The sequence below is a fragment of the Hydractinia symbiolongicarpus genome, chromosome 9, assembly GCF_029227915.1.
Source record: "Hydractinia symbiolongicarpus strain clone_291-10 chromosome 9, HSymV2.1, whole genome shotgun sequence".
NCBI classification, from domain to species: Eukaryota; Metazoa; Cnidaria; class Hydrozoa; order Anthoathecata; family Hydractiniidae; genus Hydractinia; species Hydractinia symbiolongicarpus.
In genome coordinates, this window is record NC_079883.1 from 10870738 (window position 1) to 10893991 (window position 23254).

The window sequence follows — 23254 nt, forward strand, 5'->3', positions numbered from 1 at the left end:
TGCTCCAGATCCAATTCGGTTAGCATAGTGCCCTCTACGAAGGAATCTATGCACTCTACCGACTGGAAATTGAAGTCCAGCTCTTGAGGATCTTGTCTTGGCTTTAGCCTTAGCTTTTCCACCTTTTCCACGTCCAGACATAACTGCGATTTGATTTGTAAGTTAATACAAAAACGTACGAATATTTAACGTAAGTGTTAACGAAATAAACTTTACTCGTTTTTTCATCATAAAAATAGGATCGAAATCATGTTTTTTTAACCAATCATAATTAAGTATTAAACAAAAGATTTTTTTTTTAACCAATTAAATTGCGTATCGGCGTTTTCGGATCGAATTCGATCCGATTTTTTTACTTATAAACAAAAAGTTTTGACTTGCAGTTTAATGCTTATTTACAAGTTAAGTAGCAAAAATTTTTAACCATGTCTGACGCAGCAGCTAAAGGAGGAAAACAGGCACCTAAAGTAGCCAAGAAAGGTGAAAAAAGAGCCGGCAAAAAAGGAGGAAAGATTGGTGGAACTGGTGAAAAGAAACGCAAGAGAAAGAGAAAGGAAAGTTATGCTATTTACATCTACAATGTTTTGAAACAAGTTCACCCAGATGTCGGAGTTTCAAGCAAAGCTATGAGCATCATGAACTCATTTGTCAACGACATCTTTGAGCGCATTGCTTCCGAAGCTTCGCGTTTGGCTCTTCAAAACAAAAAGTCGACCATCTCTTCTCGTGAAATTCAAACCGCAGTACGTCTTCTCTTGCCTGGAGAACTTGCAAAACACGCAGTCAGTGAAGGAACAAAAGCCGTCACAAAATACACAAGCAGCAAGTAAACCAACGTCTACCAAACACAAACGGTCTTTTTTAAGACCACACATCTTTAAAAAAACATTTACTTGGCGTCACTACAAGTTAACCGAAGTTAATAAAACTTCTAAATAATGTGCTTAAGAACACTAGCCTACATTTAAAATACTTCCCCATGTGTGTGTGGATTAGCTTCACTTTTCATACGTATTATTAGCTGTACTTGCAGAAAAGACAAGTACATTGATCCATGTTATTGCTTACATTTAACTTAACCCAGCTTTTCACGGAAACACTCCCAGGCAAATTAACCCTACAAAGTATTTCTAAATTTTTTTTGTGTCATATATGACATAGTATCGTATAGCAATAAATGTAACTGTGACAAGACTTTACACATTGTGTAATTTGGAAGCGTGCACAAAGTAATGTTTTAAAAGATTTGTGGCTATAAAAATAGCCGTTTTTGTTGAGCAATGACAACGCTTAACCTCCGAATCCGTAAAGAGTTCTTCCTTGACGTTTTAAGGCATAAACAACATCCATAGCGGTAACGGTCTTGCGTTTAGCGTGCTCTGTGTAGGTTACAGCATCACGAATAACATTCTCTAAGAAAACCTTCAGTACACCTCTGGTTTCCTCATAGATAAGGCCAGAGATACGTTTGACACCACCTCGTCGAGCAAGACGCCGAATAGCAGGTTTTGTGATTCCCTGAATGTTATCACGAAGAATTTTTCGGTGACGTTTAGCACCTCCTTTTCCCAATCCTTTACCTCCTTTTCCGCGTCCAGACATATTGATATAGTTGCGTACAGAACGAGTACAAAAACAACGTTTGAGTTAACAGAATTCAGACAGCTTTAAAAAGAGGCCATAAAATTACCTACTGCTCGTGGAAACACCCTAATTAACCAATAGAGTTGCGTCATTACAAAATGTTCCGAACATTTTGTACATTTTTTTAAGTAAAACTGTAGTTTTTTTAAAAATTCGTGGTCTTAATGTTTCAGTAAGGCAATAAATTTGGCATCGTTGGAATTCGCCAAACCTTCTGCTACTTACTAAAAAAAAAAAAGTCAAAAGCTTTTGTGTATCAGAAGATACAGCCGTTTTCCCGTAGCCAAAAAACACAGATTTTATAAAAATGTTAAAGTAATGAGCGTAATGTCATTATGCAGCCAATCAGAAATTACTTTCTTAGCACCAATCAAATGGTTTGTTTTGAACCTTAGCTGTCAATCAATATGAGAAATAAAACTTTGGCGCGATAGTGCATTTTAGACCGTCTTGTGTATCCGTACTACATCGACTTCTTAAAATATGGCTCGTACAAAGCAAACTGCACGTAAATCTACTGGAGGAAAGGCTCCACGAAAACAACTCGCCACTAAAGCTGCGAGGAAAAGCGCACCAGCTACTGGAGGAGTGAAAAAACCACATCGTTACAGACCTGGTACAGTTGCTCTCAGAGAAATCAGAAGATACCAGAAGTCAACCGAGCTCTTGATCCGCAAGTTGCCTTTCCAGCGTCTTGTGCGAGAAATTGCTCAGGACTTCAAAACAGATCTGCGATTCCAGAGCACAGCCGTTATGGCTCTGCAAGAGGCTTCTGAAGCGTACCTTGTTGGCTTGTTCGAGGATACTAACTTGTGTGCCATTCACGCAAAACGAGTTACAATCATGCCTAAAGACATCCAGTTGGCAAGAAGAATTCGTGGGGAACGTGCCTAAGCATCTTACCAAACAAAAAACGGCTATTTTTATAGCCACACATCCATAAAAAATATTACGGCTAGCTTTTTATATCAAACTTTGTCCTGCTTTCTGTTTAAATTTTATGCTACATAAAAATTTTATGCTACATAAAGTTTGACAATGTTAAAAATATGAAGGGCAAGAAAAGTAAAAGCAAGAAAATAAGAAATTTAAAAACGAAAATACTTAAACTTAGGGAATCTAATCTTAAATTTACTCTTTTTTAACTGTTTAAGTGACTTAAACAAGTTTAACTTTGTACCAAGATAATGTTTTTTTGTAAATGTGTGGCTATAAAAATAGCCGTTTGTTAATGTAATAGCCAGATACACACAAATTATTTTTTTGCGGTCTTCTTTGCTGCCTTTTTGGGAGTCTTTTTGACCTTCTTTGCTGCAGGTTTTTTAGCAACAGGCTTCTTTGTGGGTTTCTTAGCTGCTGGTTTCTTAGCCGAGGGTCGCACTGTCGCATTTCGGCTGCATGGTCTACTGTGTAACGCGCGCGCACGTTCTGGCGTAATGCGTTGATAAACGGAATGTACGCAGACATATTGGAAAGTAATATCACGCACTTAGTATCGTCGCCTTTGTTAGCATTCATGTAAGTTACCATCCACTCGCTACAGTCGCTCTCCATCCTACGGCTAAATCAACAGCCGTGATTGTTACTATGTCGCCGTCAATCCGTACGCGGTGACAGTTGTAAGCTTTACAGTAACGTGACATGCTCCACAAGCAGTTACGGTGTGTGGACGATGCCTATCATGGCAACGCTTGTTCTTTATCGCTTCTCGGCCTAATGGCTAAGATCAAGTGTAGTATCTGTTCTTATCAGTTTAATATCTGGTAGGCCATTCTCTGAATGGTCAGTATATTAATCTGATTTTTGGCCTTGGGTCATGGAGGTGGATTCATTCACGCCGTGACCACGGGTTGCCTTGGTGTTGCACTATTACCGATGGCGGCCCACATAAGCAATAAAAGAATAATAGCAGTCCTCTTTCCGACGGCACTCTGCATAGTCTACGGCGGGAACAAAACGCGTACACTGGGGGAGAATACAGCCTATGCCCCGCGACACGGCAGTTTATAACACACTCAAGCCACAAGCATTAACAAACTTTGAAGGGTACCCTCATGCTACGGTGCAGTTCCAACTCATACTTACCTGACGGGGAAGTAAAGACTGATCAATGAGGGTTTTCTTCCAGAGTGAGGCTCTTGCATTGCACTACGCTTGGGCTGACCTCTGCGATTACTGCAAACGTCAGTAACTCGACCGTACAATTTCTGGTAGTGGGGGCCTGCGTCCGCGCTCGCCCCCTCCTTAAGTCAAAATGAATGAGCTTAGAAAAGTTGCGCGGCCAAATGTCGGTGGTGACTTAAACGCTAAGGTAAAACCTCGCTTGGCTGTTACGAAACGTGATTGCGATATAAGTCCTCGGAAGGCGGCGGAATTTTATTTTATTTGCCATTCCGTCAGGGTTATTGGATGATCGGCAATAGATCGAGTTTGTATGCATTTGAAAGCTCTTTTTTCTCGTACTATCACCTGAAAATGTCGTAGGAAAATGTCATAGGAAACACTTTCAACAACCGCCACGTTCCTTAATTGTTATAACAAGAAATATATCACAGCAAATGAAAATGAAAAGCCTACGACACCGGGAGTTCCCAGGCGGTCCCCCATCCAAGTACTATCCCGGCCCGACGATGCTTAACTTCCGTGATCAGACGAGAACGGGTGTGTTCATCGTGGTATGGCCGTAGACATTAGTAGGTGCAAATACGTGCAATTTATTTTGACGTTGTGATCAAATTTTTTTATTTAATTTCTTTGAGTTACTTAGGACAAGGCGTATGCATGGATTATCTATTAGACTTTAAGGTTATAGTTTTGTGAAAAAAACAATGTTTTTTTAAAGATGTGTGGCTATAAAAATAGCCGTTGTTTTCTGAGTGTAGCGGTTTACTTCTTCTGTCCTTTGTCGTTCTTCTTTGGGAGTAAGACAGCTTGAATGTTTGGCAAAACACCACCAGCTGCAATGGTTACACCGCTCAAAAGTTTGTTTAATTCTTCATCATTACGAACAGCCAATTGTAAATGTCTTGGAATAATCCTAGCTTTTTTGTTGTCTCTTGCTGCGTTACCAGCCAACTCCAATATCTCAGCAGATAAATATTCCAAGACGGCTGCTAAGTAAACTGGTGCTCCAGATCCAATTCGGTTAGCATAGTGCCCTCTACGAAGGAATCTATGCACTCTACCGACTGGAAATTGAAGTCCAGCTCTTGAGGATCTTGTCTTGGCTTTAGCCTTAGCTTTTCCACCTTTTCCACGTCCAGACATAACTGCGATTTGATTTGTAAGTTAATACAAAAACGTACGAATATTTAACGTAAGTGTTAACGAAATAAACTTTACTCGTTTTTTCATCATAAAAATAGGATCGAAATCATGTTTTTTTAACCAATCATAATTAAGTATTAAACAAAAGATTTTTTTTTTAACCAATTAAATTGCGTATCGGCGTTTTCGGATCGAATTCGATCCGATTTTTTTACTTATAAACAAAAAGTTTTGACTTGCAGTTTAATGCTTATTTACAAGTTAAGTAGCAAAAATTTTTAACCATGTCTGACGCAGCAGCTAAAGGAGGAAAACAGGCACCTAAAGTAGCCAAGGAAGGTGAAAAAAGAGCCGGCAAAAAAGGAGGAAAGATTGGTGGAACTGGTGAAAAGAAACGCAAGAGAAAGAGAAAGGAAAGTTATGCTATTTACATCTACAATGTTTTGAAACAAGTTCACCCAGATGTCGGAGTTTCAAGCAAAGCTATGAGCATCATGAACTCATTTGTCAACGACATCTTTGAGCGCATTGCTTCCGAAGCTTCGCGTTTGGCTCTTCAAAACAAAAAGTCGACCATCTCTTCTCGTGAAATTCAAACCGCAGTACGTCTTCTCTTGCCTGGAGAACTTGCAAAACACGCAGTCAGTGAAGGAACAAAAGCCGTCACAAAATACACAAGCAGCAAGTAAACCAACGTCTACCAAACACAAACGGTCTTTTTTAAGACCACACATCTTTAAAAAAACATTTACTTGGCGTCACTACAAGTTAACCGAAGTTAATAAAACTTCTAAATAATGTGCTTAAGAACACTAGCCTACATTTAAAATACTTCCCCATGTGTGTGTGGATTAGCTTCACTTTTCATACGTATTATTAGCTGTACTTGCAGAAAAGACAAGTACATTGATCCATGTTATTGCTTACATTTAACTTAACCCAGCTTTTCACGGAAACACTCCCAGGCAAATTAACCCTACAAAGTATTTCTAAATTTTTTTTGTGTCATATATGACATAGTATCGTATAGCAATAAATGTAACTGTGACAAGACTTTACACATTGTGTAATTTGGAAGCGTGCACAAAGTAATGTTTTAAAAGATTTGTGGCTATAAAAATAGCCGTTTTTGTTGAGCAATGACAACGCTTAACCTCCGAATCCGTAAAGAGTTCTTCCTTGACGTTTTAAGGCATAAACAACATCCATAGCGGTAACGGTCTTGCGTTTAGCGTGCTCTGTGTAGGTTACAGCATCACGAATAACATTCTCTAAGAAAACCTTCAGTACACCTCTGGTTTCCTCATAGATAAGGCCAGAGATACGTTTGACACCACCTCGTCGAGCAAGACGCCGAATAGCAGGTTTTGTGATTCCCTGAATGTTATCACGAAGAATTTTTCGGTGACGTTTAGCACCTCCTTTTCCCAATCCTTTACCTCCTTTTCCGCGTCCAGACATATTGATATAGTTGCGTACAGAACGAGTACAAAAACAACGTTTGAGTTAACAGAATTCAGACAGCTTTAAAAAGAGGCCATAAAATTACCTACTGCTCGTGGAAACACCCTAATTAACCAATAGAGTTGCGTCATTACAAAATGTTCCGAACATTTTGTACATTTTTTTAAGTAAAACTGTAGTTTTTTTAAAAATTCGTGGTCTTAATGTTTCAGTAAGGCAATAAATTTGGCATCGTTGGAATTCGCCAAACCTTCTGCTACTTACTAAAAAAAAAAAAAGTCAAAAGCTTTTGTGTATCAGAAGATACAGCCGTTTTCCCGTAGCCAAAAAACACAGATTTTATAAAAATGTTAAAGTAATGAGCGTAATGTCATTATGCAGCCAATCAGAAATTACTTTCTTAGCACCAATCAAATGGTTTGTTTTGAACCTTAGCTGTCAATCAATATGAGAAATAAAACTTTGGCGCGATAGTGCATTTTAGACCGTCTTGTGTATCCGTACTACATCGACTTCTTAAAATATGGCTCGTACAAAGCAAACTGCACGTAAATCTACTGGAGGAAAGGCTCCACGAAAACAACTCGCCACTAAAGCTGCGAGGAAAAGCGCACCAGCTACTGGAGGAGTGAAAAAACCACATCGTTACAGACCTGGTACAGTTGCTCTCAGAGAAATCAGAAGATACCAGAAGTCAACCGAGCTCTTGATCCGCAAGTTGCCTTTCCAGCGTCTTGTGCGAGAAATTGCTCAGGACTTCAAAACAGATCTGCGATTCCAGAGCACAGCCGTTATGGCTCTGCAAGAGGCTTCTGAAGCGTACCTTGTTGGCTTGTTCGAGGATACTAACTTGTGTGCCATTCACGCAAAACGAGTTACAATCATGCCTAAAGACATCCAGTTGGCAAGAAGAATTCGTGGGGAACGTGCCTAAGCATCTTACCAAACAAAAAACGGCTATTTTTATAGCCACACATCCATAAAAAATATTACGGCTAGCTTTTTATATCAAACTTTGTCCTGCTTTCTGTTTAAATTTTATGCTACATAAAAATTTTATGCTACATAAAGTTTGACAATGTTAAAAATATGAAGGGCAAGAAAAGTAAAAGCAAGAAAATAAGAAATTTAAAAACGAAAATACTTAAACTTAGGGAATCTAATCTTAAATTTACTCTTTTTTAACTGTTTAAGTGACTTAAACAAGTTTAACTTTGTACCAAGATAATGTTTTTTTGTAAATGTGTGGCTATAAAAATAGCCGTTTGTTAATGTAATAGCCAGATACACACAAATTATTTTTTTGCGGTCTTCTTTGCTGCCTTTTTGGGAGTCTTTTTGACCTTCTTTGCTGCAGGTTTTTTAGCAACAGGCTTCTTTGTGGGTTTCTTAGCTGCTGGTTTCTTAGCCGAGGCTTTCTTTGTGGCAGGCTTCTTTGCTGCTTTCTTTGGCGTGCTCTTCTTTGCTGGCTTCTTTTTTGGTGTACTTTTCTTTGCAGTAGGCTTCTTTGCCGTTGGCTTTTTTGCTGCGGCCTTTTTCTTAGGTTTTTCTTTTTTTACCTGACCTAGCTTGAATGATCCAGAAGCACCAGTGCCTTTAGTTTGAATCAAATCGCCTGATGTTACTCCTCGTTTAAGAGCCATTTTCAGATGATGATCTGAGTTTTCAGCAACTTTGTAATTTGCATGAATATATTTTGTAATAGCTTGGCGAGATGAACCACCGCGTTCCTTTAGGGTAGCGATAGCAGCCTTGATCATGTCCACATATTTAGGGTGATCAGCTGTCTTCTTTGCAGCAGGTTTCTTCTTGGGTGCGATTTTCTTTGGAGAAGCTGCTTCACTCATTTTTAATGTTTTCTTACAACAATCCAACGATAAACGATGCTTGTTATCACAGTAGAAGTATACTAAACATTACCGTGTAAATGAGATATAATTTAAGACGGTGCGAAGTATGCGGACGTAAAAGTACCACTCCCGGGAATTGATTTGGCGCGAAAACAGAAATGTGTGTTTCTGTACATCGTATAATGTCCGTTTTGGGTGCCGCGACTATGCGAAAGCATGTTAATTTTTATTTGTAGTACGACGCAATAGTCTGCAAGAGAAGCTGCTGGAGTTTGAGGTCTTCAGCATTACATCTAGTCTGTTAATTTGGGCTTCTTCCGCGCTCGTGTTAGGATTTTCATAAAGCGTTCTTTGGTTTGCGTTGCGTATGTCGGCCTACATCATCGACACGGCCTGTTTCCGGCTATTAGGAGCAATTCATATATTGGGCACTGCGTTTCGACATTTTTATTAGACCACAGTAAAAAAATTCACTCACAGAAGTCCCTTTCTTTCATGGCTACAAACACGAAGAATTCTGTCGTAAGTAAAACGAATGCGCAAGCCAAAATGACGATGGGGCGAAGTCATAAGCATGGCCCTGTGGCCCAATGGATAAGGCATCTGACTACGAATCAGGGGATTCCAGGTTCGACTCCTGGCAGGGTCGCACTGTCGCATTTCGGCTGCATGGTCTACTGTGTAACGCGCGCGCACGTTCTGGCGTAATGCGTTGATAAACGGAATGTACGCAGACATATTGGAAAGTAATATCACGCACTTAGTATCGTCGCCTTTGTTAGCATTCATGTAAGTTACCATCCACTCGCTACAGTCGCTCTCCATCCTACGGCTAAATCAACAGCCGTGATTTTTACTATGTCGCCGTCCATCCGTACGCGGTGACAGTTGTAAGCTTTACAGTAACGTGACATGCTCCACAAGCAGTTACGGTGTGTGGACGATGCCTATCATGGCAACGCTTGTTCTTTATCGCTTCTCGGCCTAATGGCTAAGATCAAGTGTAGTATCTGTTCTTATCAGTTTAATATCTGGTAGGCCATTCTCTGAATGGTCAGTATATTAATCTGATTTTTGGCCTTGGGTCATGGAGGTGGATTCATTCACGCCGTGACCACGGGTTGCCTTGGTGTTGCACTATTACCGATGGCGGCCCACATAAGCAATAAAAGAATAATAGCAGTCCTCTTTCCGACGGCACTCTGCATAGTCTACGGCGGGAACAAAACGCGTACACTGGGGGAGAATACAGCCTATGCCCCGCGACACGGCAGTTTATAACACACTCAAGCCACAAGCATTAACAAACTTTGAAGGGTACCCTCATGCTACGGTGCAGTTCCAACTCATACTTACCTGACGGGGAAGTAAAGACTGATCAATGAGGGTTTTCTTCCAGAGTGAGGCTCTTGCATTGCACTACGCTTGGGCTGACCTCTGCGATTACTGCAAACGTCAGTAACTCGACCGTACAATTTCTGGTAGTGGGGGCCTGCGTCCGCGCTCGCCCCCTCCTTAAGTCAAAATGAATGAGCTTAGAAAAGTTGCGCGGCCAAATGTCGGTGGTGACTTAAACGCTAAGGTAAAACCTCGCTTGGCTGTTACGAAACGTGATTGCGATATAAGTCCTCGGAAGGCGGCGGAATTTTATTTTATTTGCCATTCCGTCAGGGTTATTGGATGATCGGCAATAGATCGAGTTTGTATGCATTTGAAAGCTCTTTTTTCTCGTACTATCACCTGAAAATGTCGTAGGAAAATGTCATAGGAAACACTTTCAACAACCGCCACGTTCCTTAATTGTTATAACAAGAAATATATCACAGCAAATGAAAATGAAAAGCCTACGACACCGGGAGTTCCCAGGCGGTCCCCCATCCAAGTACTATCCCGGCCCGACGATGCTTAACTTCCGTGATCAGACGAGAACGGGTGTGTTCATCGTGGTATGGCCGTAGACATTAGTAGGTGCAAATACGTGCAATTTATTTTGACGTTGTGATCAAATTTTTTTATTTAATTTCTTTGAGTTACTTAGGACAAGGCGTATGCATGGATTATCTATTAGACTTTAAGGTTATAGTTTTGTGAAAAAAACAATGTTTTTTTAAAGATGTGTGGCTATAAAAATAGCCGTTGTTTTCTGAGTGTAGCGGTTTACTTCTTCTGTCCTTTGTCGTTCTTCTTTGGGAGTAAGACAGCTTGAATGTTTGGCAAAACACCACCAGCTGCAATGGTTACACCGCTCAAAAGTTTGTTTAATTCTTCATCATTACGAACAGCCAATTGTAAATGTCTTGGAATAATCCTAGCTTTTTTGTTGTCTCTTGCTGCGTTACCAGCCAACTCCAATATCTCAGCAGATAAATATTCCAAGACGGCTGCTAGGTAAACTGGTGCTCCAGATCCAATTCGGTTAGCATAGTGCCCTCTACGAAGGAATCTATGCACTCTACCGACTGGAAATTGAAGTCCAGCTCTTGAGGATCTTGTCTTGGCTTTAGCCTTAGCTTTTCCACCTTTTCCACGTCCAGACATAACTGCGATTTGATTTGTAAGTTAATACAAAAACGTACGAATATTTAACGTAAGTGTTAACGAAATAAACTTTACTCGTTTTTTCATCATAAAAATAGGATCGAAATCATGTTTTTTTAACCAATCATAATTAAGTATTAAACAAAAGATTTTTTTTTTAACCAATTAAATTGCGTATCGGCGTTTTCGGATCGAATTCGATCCGATTTTTTTACTTATAAACAAAAAGTTTTGACTTGCAGTTTAATGCTTATTTACAAGTTAAGTAGCAAAAATTTTTAACCATGTCTGACGCAGCAGCTAAAGGAGGAAAACAGGCACCTAAAGTAGCCAAGAAAGGTGAAAAAAGAGCCGGCAAAAAAGGAGGAAAGATTGGTGGAACTGGTGAAAAGAAACGCAAGAGAAAGAGAAAGGAAAGTTATGCTATTTACATCTACAATGTTTTGAAACAAGTTCACCCAGATGTCGGAGTTTCAAGCAAAGCTATGAGCATCATGAACTCATTTGTCAACGACATCTTTGAGCGCATTGCTTCCGAAGCTTCGCGTTTGGCTCTTCAAAACAAAAAGTCGACCATCTCTTCTCGTGAAATTCAAACCGCAGTACGTCTTCTCTTGCCTGGAGAACTTGCAAAACACGCAGTCAGTGAAGGAACAAAAGCCGTCACAAAATACACAAGCAGCAAGTAAACCAACGTCTACCAAACACAAACGGTCTTTTTTAAGACCACACATCTTTAAAAAAACATTTACTTGGCGTCACTACAAGTTAACCGAAGTTAATAAAACTTCTAAATAATGTGCTTAAGAACACTAGCCTACATTTAAAATACTTCCCCATGTGTGTGTGGATTAGCTTCACTTTTCATACGTATTATTAGCTGTACTTGCAGAAAAGACAAGTACATTGATCCATGTTATTGCTTACATTTAACTTAACCCAGCTTTTCACGGAAACACTCCCAGGCAAATTAACCCTACAAAGTATTTCTAAATTTTTTTTGTGTCATATATGACATAGTATCGTATAGCAATAAATGTAACTGTGACAAGACTTTACACATTGTGTAATTTGGAAGCGTGCACAAAGTAATGTTTTAAAAGATTTGTGGCTATAAAAATAGCCGTTTTTGTTGAGCAATGACAACGCTTAACCTCCGAATCCGTAAAGAGTTCTTCCTTGACGTTTTAAGGCATAAACAACATCCATAGCGGTAACGGTCTTGCGTTTAGCGTGCTCTGTGTAGGTTACAGCATCACGAATAACATTCTCTAAGAAAACCTTCAGTACACCTCTGGTTTCCTCATAGATAAGGCCAGAGATACGTTTGACACCACCTCGTCGAGCAAGACGCCGAATAGCAGGTTTTGTGATTCCCTGAATGTTATCACGAAGAATTTTTCGGTGACGTTTAGCACCTCCTTTTCCCAATCCTTTACCTCCTTTTCCGCGTCCAGACATATTGATATAGTTGCGTACAGAACGAGTACAAAAACAACGTTTGAGTTAACAGAATTCAGACAGCTTTAAAAAGAGGCCATAAAATTACCTACTGCTCGTGGAAACACCCTAATTAACCAATAGAGTTGCGTCATTACAAAATGTTCCGAACATTTTGTACATTTTTTTAAGTAAAACTGTAGTTTTTTTAAAAATTCGTGGTCTTAATGTTTCAGTAAGGCAATAAATTTGGCATCGTTGGAATTCGCCAAACCTTCTGCTACTTACTAAAAAAAAAAAAAGTCAAAAGCTTTTGTGTATCAGAAGATACAGCCGTTTTCCCGTAGCCAAAAAACACAGATTTTATAAAAATGTTAAAGTAATGAGCGTAATGTCATTATGCAGCCAATCAGAAATTACTTTCTTAGCACCAATCAAATGGTTTGTTTTGAACCTTAGCTGTCAATCAATATGAGAAATAAAACTTTGGCGCGATAGTCCATTTTAGACCGTCTTGTGTATCCGTACTACATCGACTTCTTAAAATATGGCTCGTACAAAGCAAACTGCACGTAAATCTACTGGAGGAAAGGCTCCACGAAAACAACTCGCCACTAAAGCTGCGAGGAAAAGCGCACCAGCTACTGGAGGAGTGAAAAAACCACATCGTTACAGACCTGGTACAGTTGCTCTCAGAGAAATCAGAAGATACCAGAAGTCAACCGAGCTCTTGATCCGCAAGTTGCCTTTCCAGCGTCTTGTGCGAGAAATTGCTCAGGACTTCAAAACAGATCTGCGATTCCAGAGCACAGCCGTTATGGCTCTGCAAGAGGCTTCTGAAGCGTACCTTGTTGGCTTGTTCGAGGATACTAACTTGTGTGCCATTCACGCAAAACGAGTTACAATCATGCCTAAAGACATCCAGTTGGCAAGAAGAATTCGTGGGGAACGTGCCTAAGCATCTTACCAAACAAAAAACGGCTATTTTTATAGCCACACATCCATAAAAAATATTACGGCTAGCTTTTTATATCAAACTTTGTCCTGCTTTCTGTTTAAATTTTATGCTACATAAAAATTTTATGCTACATAAAGTTTGACAATGTTAAAAATATGAAGGGCAAGAAAAGTAAAAGCAAGAAAATAAGAAATTTAAAAACGAAAATACTTAAACTTAGGGAATCTAATCTTAAATTTACTCTTTTTTAACTGTTTAAGTGACTTAAACAAGTTTAACTTTGTACCAAGATAATGTTTTTTTGTAAATGTGTGGCTATAAAAATAGCCGTTTGTTAATGTAATAGCCAGATACACACAAATTATTTTTTTGCAGTCTTCTTTGCTGCCTTTTTGGGAGTCTTTTTGACCTTCTTTGCTGCAGGTTTTTTAGCAACAGGCTTCTTTGTGGGTTTCTTAGCTGCTGGTTTCTTAGCCGAGGCTTTCTTTGTGGCAGGCTTCTTTGCTGCTTTCTTTGGCGTGCTCTTCTTTGCTGGCTTCTTTTTTGGTGTACTTTTCTTTGCAGTAGGCTTCTTTGCCGTTGGCTTTTTTGCTGCGGCCTTTTTCTTAGGTTTTTCTTTTTTTACCTGACCTAGCTTGAATGATCCAGAAGCACCAGTGCCTTTAGTTTGAATCAAATCGCCTGATGTTACTCCTCGTTTAAGAGCCATTTTCAGATGATGATCTGAGTTTTCAGCAACTTTGTAATTTGCATGAATATATTTTGTAATAGCTTGGCGAGATGAACCACCGCGTTCCTTTAGGGTAGCGATAGCAGCCTTGATCATGTCCACATATTTAGGGTGATCAGCTGTCTTCTTTGCAGCAGGTTTCTTCTTGGGTGCGATTTTCTTTGGAGAAGCTGCTTCACTCATTTTTAATGTTTTCTTACAACAATCCAACGATAAACGATGCTTGTTATCACAGTAGAAGTATACTAAACATTACCGTGTAAATGAGATATAATTTAAGACGGTGCGAAGTATGCGGACGTAAAAGTACCACTCCCGGGAATTGATTTGGCGCGAAAACAGAAATGTGTGTTTCTGTACATCGTATAATGTCCGTTTTGGGTGCCGCGACTATGCGAAAGCATGTTAATTTTTATTTGTAGTACGACGCAATAGTCTGCAAGAGAAGCTGCTGGAGTTTGAGGTCTTCAGCATTACATCTAGTCTGTTAATTTGGGCTTCTTCCGCGCTCGTGTTAGGATTTTCATAAAGCGTTCTTTGGTTTGCGTTGCGTATGTCGGCCTACATCATCGACACGGCCTGTTTCCGGCTATTAGGAGCAATTCATATATTGGGCACTGCGTTTCGACTTTTTTATTAGACCACAGTAAAAAAATTCACTCACAGAAGTCCCTTTCTTTCATGGCTACAAACACGAAGAATTCTGTCGTAAGTAAAACGAATGCGCAAGCCAAAATGACGATGGGGCGAAGTCATAAGCATGGCCCTGTGGCCCAATGGATAAGGCATCTGACTACGAATCAGGGGATTCCAGGTTCGACTCCTGGCAGGGTCGCACTGTCGCATTTCGGCTGCATGGTCTACTGTGTAACGCGCGCGCACGTTCTGGCGTAATGCGTTGATAAACGGAATGTACGCAGACATATTGGAAAGTAATATCACGCACTTAGTATCGTCGCCTTTGTTAGCATTCATGTAAGTTACCATCCACTCGCTACAGTCGCTCTCCATCCTACGGCTAAATCAACAGCCGTGATTTTTACTATGTCGCCGTCCATCCGTACGCGGTGACAGTTGTAAGCTTTACAGTAACGTGACATGCTCCACAAGCAGTTACGGTGTGTGGACGATGCCTATCATGGCAACGCTTGTTCTTTATCGCTTCTCGGCCTAATGGCTAAGATCAAGTGTAGTATCTGTTCTTATCAGTTTAATATCTGGTAGGCCATTCTCTGAATGGTCAGTATATTAATCTGATTTTTGGCCTTGGGTCATGGAGGTGGATTCATTCACGCCGTGACCACGGGTTGCCTTGGTGTTGCACTATTACCGATGGCGGCCCACATAAGCAATAAAAGAATAATAGCAGTCCTCTTTCCGACGGCACTCTGCATAGTCTACGGCGGGAACAAAACGCGTACACTGGGGGAGAATACAGCCTATGCCCCGCGACACGGCAGTTTATAACACACTCAAGCCACAAGCATTAACAAACTTTGAAGGGTACCCTCATGCTACGGTGCAGTTCCAACTCATACTTACCTGACGGGGAAGTAAAGACTGATCAATGAGGGTTTTCTTCCAGAGTGAGGCTCTTGCATTGCACTACGCTTGGGCTGACCTCTGCGATTACTGCAAACGTCAGTAACTCGACCGTACAATTTCTGGTAGTGGGGGCCTGCGTCCGCGCTCGCCCCCTCCTTAAGTCAAAATGAATGAGCTTAGAAAAGTTGCGCGGCCAAATGTCGGTGGTGACTTAAACGCTAAGGTAAAACCTCGCTTGGCTGTTACGAAACGTGATTGCGATATAAGTCCTCGGAAGGCGGCGGAATTTTATTTTATTTGCCATTCCGTCAGGGTTATTGGATGATCGGCAATAGATCGAGTTTGTATGCATTTGAAAGCTCTTTTTTCTCGTACTATCACCTGAAAATGTCGTAGGAAAATGTCATAGGAAACACTTTCAACAACCGCCACGTTCCTTAATTGTTATAACAAGAAATATATCACAGCAAATGAAAATGAAAAGCCTACGACACCGGGAGTTCCCAGGCGGTCCCCCATCCAAGTACTATCCCGGCCCGACGATGCTTAACTTCCGTGATCAGACGAGAACGGGTGTGTTCATCGTGGTATGGCCGTAGACATTAGTAGGTGCAAATACGTGCAATTTATTTTGACGTTGTGATCAAATTTTTTTATTTAATTTCTTTGAGTTACTTAGGACAAGGCGTATGCATGGATTATCTATTAGACTTTAAGGTTATAGTTTTGTGAAAAAAACAATGTTTTTTTAAAGATGTGTGGCTATAAAAATAGCCGTTGTTTTCTGAGTGTAGCGGTTTACTTCTTCTGTCCTTTGTCGTTCTTCTTTGGGAGTAAGACAGCTTGAATGTTTGGCAAAACACCACCAGCTGCAATGGTTACACCGCTCAAAAGTTTGTTTAATTCTTCATCATTACGAACAGCCAATTGTAAATGTCTTGGAATAATCCTAGCTTTTTTGTTGTCTCTTGCTGCGTTACCAGCCAACTCCAATATCTCAGCAGATAAATATTCCAAGACGGCTGCTAAGTAAACTGGTGCTCCAGATCCAATTCGGTTAGCATAGTGCCCTCTACGAAGGAATCTATGCACTCTACCGACTGGAAATTGAAGTCCAGCTCTTGAGGATCTTGTCTTGGCTTTAGCCTTAGCTTTTCCACCTTTTCCACGTCCAGACATAACTGCGATTTGATTTGTAAGTTAATACAAAAACGTACGAATATTTAACGTAAGTGTTAACGAAATAAACTTTACTCGTTTTTTCATCATAAAAATAGGATCGAAATCATGTTTTTTTAACCAATCATAATTAAGTATTAAACAAAAGATTTTTTTTTTAACCAATTAAATTGCGTATCGGCGTTTTCGGATCGAATTCGATCCGATTTTTTTACTTATAAACAAAAAGTTTTGACTTGCAGTTTAATGCTTATTTACAAGTTAAGTAGCAAAAATTTTTAACCATGTCTGACGCAGCAGCTAAAGGAGGAAAACAGGCACCTAAAGTAGCCAAGAAAGGTGAAAAAAGAGCCGGCAAAAAAGGAGGAAAGATTGGTGGAACTGGTGAAAAGAAACGCAAGAGAAAGAGAAAGGAAAGTTATGCTATTTACATCTACAATGTTTTGAAACAAGTTCACCCAGATGTCGGAGTTTCAAGCAAAGCTATGAGCATCATGAACTCATTTGTCAACGACATCTTTGAGCGCATTGCTTCCGAAGCTTCGCGTTTGGCTCTTCAAAACAAAAAGTCGACCATCTCTTCTCGTGAAATTCAAACCGCAGTACGTCTTCTCTTGCCTGGAGAACTTGCAAAACACGCAGTCAGTGAAGGAACAAAAGCCGTCACAAAATACACAAGCAGCAAGTAAACCAACGTCTACCAAACACAAACGGTCTTTTTTAAGACCACACATCTTTAAAAAAACATTTACTTGGCGTCACTACAAGTTAACCGAAGTTAATAAAACTTCTAAATAATGTGCTTAAGAACACTAGCCTACATTTAAAATACTTCCCCATGTGTGTGTGGATTAGCTTCACTTTTCATACGTATTATTAGCTGTACTTGCAGAAAAGACAAGTACATTGATCCATGTTATTGCTTACATTTAACTTAACCCAGCTTTTCACGGAAACACTCCCAGGCAAATTAACCCTACAAAGTATTTCTAAATTTTTTTTGTGTCATATATGACATAGTATCGTATAGCAATAAATGTAACTGTGACAAGACTTTACACATTGTGTAATTTGGAAGCGTGCACAAAGTAATGTTTTAAAAGATTTGTGGCTATAAAAATAGCCGTTTTTGTTGAGCAATGACAACGCTTAACCTCCGAATCCGTAAAGAGTTCTTCCTTGACGTTTTAAGGCATAAACAACATCCATAGCGGTAACGGTCTTGCGTTTAGCGTGCTCTGTGTAGGTTACAGCATCACGAATAACATTCTCTAAGAAAACCTTCAGTACACCTCTGGTTTCCTCATAGATAAGGCCAGAGATACGTTTGACACCACCTCGTCGAGCAAGACGCCGAATAGCAGGTTTTGTGATTCCCTGAATGTTATCACGAAGAATTTTTCGGTGACGTTTAGCACCTCCTTTTCCCAATCCTTTACCTCCTTTTCCGCGTCCAGACATATTGATATAGTTGCGTACAGAACGAGTACAAAAACAACGTTTGAGTTAACAGAATTCAGACAGCTTTAAAAAGAGGCCATAAAATTACCTACTGCTCGTGGAAACACCCTAATTAACCAATAGAGTTGCGTCATTACAAAATGTTCCGAACATTTTGTACATTTTTTTAAGTAAAACTGTAGTTTTTTTAAAAATTCGTGGTCTTAATGTTTCAGTAAGGCAATAAATTTGGCATCGTTGGAATTCGCCAAACCTTCTGCTACTTACTAAAAAAAAAAAAAGTCAAAAGCTTTTGTGTATCAGAAGATACAGCCGTTTTCCCGTAGCCAAAAAACACAGATTTTATAAAAATGTTAAAGTAATGAGCGTAATGTCATTATGCAGCCAATCAGAAATTACTTTCTTAGCACCAATCAAATGGTTTGTTTTGAACCTTAGCTGTCAATCAATATGAGAAATAAAACTTTGGCGCGATAGTGCATTTTAGACCGTCTTGTGTATCCGTACTACATCGACTTCTTAAAATATGGCTCGTACAAAGCAAACTGCACGTAAATCTACTGGAGGAAAGGCTCCACGAAAACAACTCGCCACTAAAGCTGCGAGGAAAAGCGCACCAGCTACTGGAGGAGTGAAAAAACCACATCGTTACAGACCTGGTACAGTTGCTCTCAGAGAAATCAGAAGATACCAGAAGTCAACCGAGCTCTTGATCCGCAAGTTGCCTTTCCAGCGTCTTGTGCGAGAAATTGCTCAGGACTTCAAAACAGATCTGCGATTCCAGAGCACAGCCGTTATGGCTCTGCAAGAGGCTTCTGAAGCGTACCTTGTTGGCTTGTTCGAGGATACTAACTTGTGTGCCATTCACGCAAAACGAGTTACAATCATGCCTAAAGACATCCAGTTGGCAAGAAGAATTCGTGGGGAACGTGCCTAAGCATCTTACCAAACAAAAAACGGCTATTTTTATAGCCACACATCCATAAAAAATATTACGGCTAGCTTTTTATATCAAACTTTGTCCTGCTTTCTGTTTAAATTTTATGCTACATAAAAATTTTATGCTACATAAAGTTTGACAATGTTAAAAATATGAAGGGCAAGAAAAGTAAAAGCAAGAAAATAAGAAATTTAAAAACGAAAATACTTAAACTTAGGGAATCTAATCTTAAATTTACTCTTTTTTAACTGTTTAAGTGACTTAAACAAGTTTAACTTTGTACCAAGATAATGTTTTTTTGTAAATGTGTGGCTATAAAAATAGCCGTTTGTTAATGTAATAGCCAGATACACACAAATTATTTTTTTGCGGTCTTCTTTGCTGCCTTTTTGGGAGTCTTTTTGACCTTCTTTGCTGCAGGTTTTTTAGCAACAGGCTTCTTTGTGGGTTTCTTAGCTGCTGGTTTCTTAGCCGAGGCTTTCTTTGTGGCAGGCTTCTTTGCTGCTTTCTTTGCCGTTGGCTTTTTTGCTGCGGCCTTTTTCTTAGGTTTTTCTTTTTTTACCTGACCTAGCTTGAATGATCCAGAAGCACCAGTGCCTTTAGTTTGAATCAAATCGCCTGATGTTACTCCTCGTTTAAGAGCCATTTTCAGATGATGATCTGAGTTTTCAGCAACTTTGTAATTTGCATGAATATATTTTGTAATAGCTTGGCGAGATGAACCACCGCGTTCCTTTAGGGTAGCGATAGCAGCCTTGATCATGTCCACATATTTAGGGTGATCAGCTGTCTTCTTTGCAGCAGGTTTCTTCTTGGGTGCGATTTTCTTTGGAGAAGCTGCTTCACTCATTTTTAATGTTTTCTTACAACAATCCAACGATAAACGATGCTTGTTATCACAGTAGAAGTATACTAAACATTACCGTGTAAATGAGATATAATTTAAGACGGTGCGAAGTATGCGGACGTAAAAGTACCACTCCCGGGAATTGATTTGGCGCGAAAACAGAAATGTGTGTTTCTGTACATCGTATAATGTCCGTTTTGGGTGCCGCGACTATGCGAAAGCATGTTAATTTTTATTTGTAGTACGACGCAATAGTCTGCAAGAGAAGCTGCTGGAGTTTGAGGTCTTCAGCATTACATCTAGTCTGTTAATTTGGGCTTCTTCCGCGCTCGTGTTAGGATTTTCATAAAGCGTTCTTTGGTTTGCGTTGCGTATGTCGGCCTACATCATCGACACGGCCTGTTTCCGGCTATTAGGAGCAATTCATATATTGGGCACTGCGTTTCGACTTTTTTATTAGACCACAGTAAAAAAATTCACTCACAGAAGTCCCTTTCTTTCATGGCTACAAACACGAAGAATTCTGTCGTAAGTAAAACGAATGCGCAAGCCAAAATGACGATGGGGCGAAGTCATAAGCATGGCCCTGTGGCCCAATGGATAAGGCATCTGACTACGAATCAGGGGATTCCAGGTTCGACTCCTGGCAGGGTCGCACTGTCGCATTTCGGCTGCATGGTCTACTGTGTAACGCGCGCGCACGTTCTGGCGTAATGCGTTGATAAACGGAATGTACGCAGACATATTGGAAAGTAATATCACGCACTTAGTATCGTCGCCTTTGTTAGCATTCATGTAAGTTACCATCCACTCGCTACAGTCGCTCTCCATCCTACGGCTAAATCAACAGCCGTGATTTTTACTATGTCGCCGTCCATCCGTACGCGGTGACAGTTGTAAGCTTTACAGTAACGTGACATGCTCCACAAGCAGTTACGGTGTGTGGACGATGCCTATCATGGCAACGCTTGTTCTTTATCGCTTCTCGGCCTAATGGCTAAGATCAAGTGTAGTATCTGTTCTTATCAGTTTAATATCTGGTAGGCCATTCTCTGAATGGTCAGTATATTAATCTGATTTTTGGCCTTGGGTCATGGAGGTGGATTCATTCACGCCGTGACCACGGGTTGCCTTGGTGTTGCACTATTACCGATGGCGGCCCACATAAGCAATAAAAGAATAATAGCAGTCCTCTTTCCGACGGCACTCTGCATAGTCTACGGCGGGAACAAAACGCGTACACTGGGGGAGAATACAGCCTATGCCCCGCGACACGGCAGTTTATAACACACTCAAGCCACAAGCATTAACAAACTTTGAAGGGTACCCTCATGCTACGGTGCAGTTCCAACTCATACTTACCTGACGGGGAAGTAAAGACTGATCAATGAGGGTTTTCTTCCAGAGTGAGGCTCTTGCATTGCACTACGCTTGGGCTGACCTCTGCGATTACTGCAAACGTCAGTAACTCGACCGTACAATTTCTGGTAGTGGGGGCCTGCGTCCGCGCTCGCCCCCTCCTTAAGTCAAAATGAATGAGCTTAGAAAAGTTGCGCGGCCAAATGTCGGTGGTGACTTAAACGCTAAGGTAAAACCTCGCTTGGCTGTTACGAAACGTGATTGCGATATAAGTCCTCGGAAGGCGGCGGAATTTTATTTTATTTGCCATTCCGTCAGGGTTATTGGATGATCGGCAATAGATCGAGTTTGTATGCATTTGAAAGCTCTTTTTTCTCGTACTATCACCTGAAAATGTCGTAGGAAAATGTCATAGGAAACACTTTCAACAACCGCCACGTTCCTTAATTGTTATAACAAGAAATATATCACAGCAAATGAAAATGAAAAGCCTACGACACCGGGAGTTCCCAGGCGGTCCCCCATCCAAGTACTATCCCGGCCCGACGATGCTTAACTTCCGTGATCAGACGAGAACGGGTGTGTTCATCGTGGTATGGCCGTAGACATTAGTAGGTGCAAATACGTGCAATTTATTTTGACGTTGTGATCAAATTTTTTTATTTAATTTCTTTGAGTTACTTAGGACAAGGCGTATGCATGGATTATCTATTAGACTTTAAGGTTATAGTTTTGTGAAAAAAACAATGTTTTTTTAAAGATGTGTGGCTATAAAAATAGCCGTTGTTTTCTGAGTGTAGCGGTTTACTTCTTCTGTCCTTTGTCGTTCTTCTTTGGGAGTAAGACAGCTTGAATGTTTGGCAAAACACCACCAGCTGCAATGGTTACACCGCTCAAAAGTTTGTTTAATTCTTCATCATTACGAACAGCCAATTGTAAATGTCTTGGAATAATCCTAGCTTTTTTGTTGTCTCTTGCTGCGTTACCAGCCAACTCCAATATCTCAGCAGATAAATATTCCAAGACGGCTGCTAAGTAAACTGGTGCTCCAGATCCAATTCGGTTAGCATAGTGCCCTCTACGAAGGAATCTATGCACTCTACCGACTGGAAATTGAAGTCCAGCTCTTGAGGATCTTGTCTTGGCTTTAGCCTTAGCTTTTCCACCTTTTCCACGTCCAGACATAACTGCGATTTGATTTGTAAGTTAATACAAAAACGTACGAATATTTAACGTAAGTGTTAACGAAATAAACTTTACTCGTTTTTTCATCATAAAAATAGGATCGAAATCATGTTTTTTTAACCAATCATAATTAAGTATTAAACAAAAGATTTTTTTTTTAACCAATTAAATTGCGTATCGGCGTTTTCGGATCGAATTCGATCCGATTTTTTTACTTATAAACAAAAAGTTTTGACTTGCAGTTTAATGCTTATTTACAAGTTAAGTAGCAAAAATTTTTAACCATGTCTGACGCAGCAGCTAAAGGAGGAAAACAGGCACCTAAAGTAGCCAAGAAAGGTGAAAAAAGAGCCGGCAAAAAAGGAGGAAAGATTGGTGGAACTGGTGAAAAGAAACGCAAGAGAAAGAGAAAGGAAAGTTATGCTATTTACATCTACAATGTTTTGAAACAAGTTCACCCAGATGTCGGAGTTTCAAGCAAAGCTATGAGCATCATGAACTCATTTGTCAACGACATCTTTGAGCGCATTGCTTCCGAAGCTTCGCGTTTGGCTCTTCAAAACAAAAAGTCGACCATCTCTTCTCGTGAAATTCAAACCGCAGTACGTCTTCTCTTGCCTGGAGAACTTGCAAAACACGCAGTCAGTGAAGGAACAAAAGCCGTCACAAAATACACAAGCAGCAAGTAAACCAACGTCTACCAAACACAAACGGTCTTTTTTAAGACCACACATCTTTAAAAAAACATTTACTTGGCGTCACTACAAGTTAACCGAAGTTAATAAAACTTCTAAATAATGTGCTTAAGAACACTAGCCTACATTTAAAATACTTCCCCATGTGTGTG

The 23254-nt window shown here is 40.1% G+C and overlaps 1 protein-coding gene and 15 non-coding genes across 16 annotated transcripts; 12 read left to right on the forward strand and 4 right to left on the reverse strand.

Moving 5' to 3' along the window:
• The first annotated feature begins 3344 nt into the window (after positions 1–3344).
• Positions 3345–3536, forward strand: LOC130661221 (U2 spliceosomal RNA). Its single transcript, XR_008988414.1, has one exon. It is a non-coding gene; the product is annotated as a U2 spliceosomal RNA (small nuclear RNA).
• A 185-nt stretch (positions 3537–3721) lies between these two features.
• Positions 3722–3886, forward strand: LOC130660174 (U1 spliceosomal RNA). Its single transcript, XR_008987375.1, has one exon. It is a non-coding gene; the product is annotated as a U1 spliceosomal RNA (small nuclear RNA).
• A 328-nt stretch (positions 3887–4214) lies between these two features.
• On the reverse strand, positions 4215–4333 carry LOC130658216 (5S ribosomal RNA). Its single transcript, XR_008985433.1, has one exon. It is a non-coding gene; the product is annotated as a 5S ribosomal RNA (ribosomal RNA).
• Positions 4334–5177: 844 nt separating this feature from the next.
• Positions 5178–5810, forward strand: LOC130656481 (late histone H2B.L4-like). The gene has a single exon (XM_057459344.1). It carries the CDS (start codon positions 5196–5198, stop codon positions 5598–5600), a length of 405 nt encoding a protein of 134 aa, XP_057315327.1. The 5' UTR covers positions 5178–5195; the 3' UTR covers positions 5601–5810.
• A 2991-nt stretch (positions 5811–8801) lies between these two features.
• On the forward strand, positions 8802–8874 carry Trnar-acg (transfer RNA arginine (anticodon ACG)). Its single transcript has one exon. It is a non-coding gene; the product is annotated as a tRNA-Arg (tRNA).
• A 322-nt stretch (positions 8875–9196) lies between these two features.
• On the forward strand, positions 9197–9388 carry LOC130661223 (U2 spliceosomal RNA). The gene has a single exon (XR_008988417.1). It is a non-coding gene; the product is annotated as a U2 spliceosomal RNA (small nuclear RNA).
• Positions 9389–9573: 185 nt separating this feature from the next.
• LOC130660176 (U1 spliceosomal RNA) lies at positions 9574–9738 on the forward strand. The gene has a single exon (XR_008987377.1). It is a non-coding gene; the product is annotated as a U1 spliceosomal RNA (small nuclear RNA).
• A 328-nt stretch (positions 9739–10066) lies between these two features.
• On the reverse strand, positions 10067–10185 carry LOC130658217 (5S ribosomal RNA). The gene has a single exon (XR_008985434.1). It is a non-coding gene; the product is annotated as a 5S ribosomal RNA (ribosomal RNA).
• A 4468-nt stretch (positions 10186–14653) lies between these two features.
• Trnar-acg (transfer RNA arginine (anticodon ACG)) lies at positions 14654–14726 on the forward strand. The gene has a single exon. It is a non-coding gene; the product is annotated as a tRNA-Arg (tRNA).
• Positions 14727–15048: 322 nt separating this feature from the next.
• Positions 15049–15240, forward strand: LOC130661224 (U2 spliceosomal RNA). The gene has a single exon (XR_008988418.1). It is a non-coding gene; the product is annotated as a U2 spliceosomal RNA (small nuclear RNA).
• Positions 15241–15425: 185 nt separating this feature from the next.
• On the forward strand, positions 15426–15590 carry LOC130660178 (U1 spliceosomal RNA). Its single transcript, XR_008987378.1, has one exon. It is a non-coding gene; the product is annotated as a U1 spliceosomal RNA (small nuclear RNA).
• Positions 15591–15918: 328 nt separating this feature from the next.
• On the reverse strand, positions 15919–16037 carry LOC130658218 (5S ribosomal RNA). The gene has a single exon (XR_008985435.1). It is a non-coding gene; the product is annotated as a 5S ribosomal RNA (ribosomal RNA).
• Positions 16038–20445: 4408 nt separating this feature from the next.
• Positions 20446–20518, forward strand: Trnar-acg (transfer RNA arginine (anticodon ACG)). The gene has a single exon. It is a non-coding gene; the product is annotated as a tRNA-Arg (tRNA).
• A 322-nt stretch (positions 20519–20840) lies between these two features.
• Positions 20841–21032, forward strand: LOC130661225 (U2 spliceosomal RNA). Its single transcript, XR_008988419.1, has one exon. It is a non-coding gene; the product is annotated as a U2 spliceosomal RNA (small nuclear RNA).
• Positions 21033–21217: 185 nt separating this feature from the next.
• Positions 21218–21382, forward strand: LOC130660179 (U1 spliceosomal RNA). Its single transcript, XR_008987379.1, has one exon. It is a non-coding gene; the product is annotated as a U1 spliceosomal RNA (small nuclear RNA).
• Positions 21383–21710: 328 nt separating this feature from the next.
• LOC130658219 (5S ribosomal RNA) lies at positions 21711–21829 on the reverse strand. The gene has a single exon (XR_008985436.1). It is a non-coding gene; the product is annotated as a 5S ribosomal RNA (ribosomal RNA).
• Between the last annotated feature and the right edge of the window lie 1425 nt (positions 21830–23254).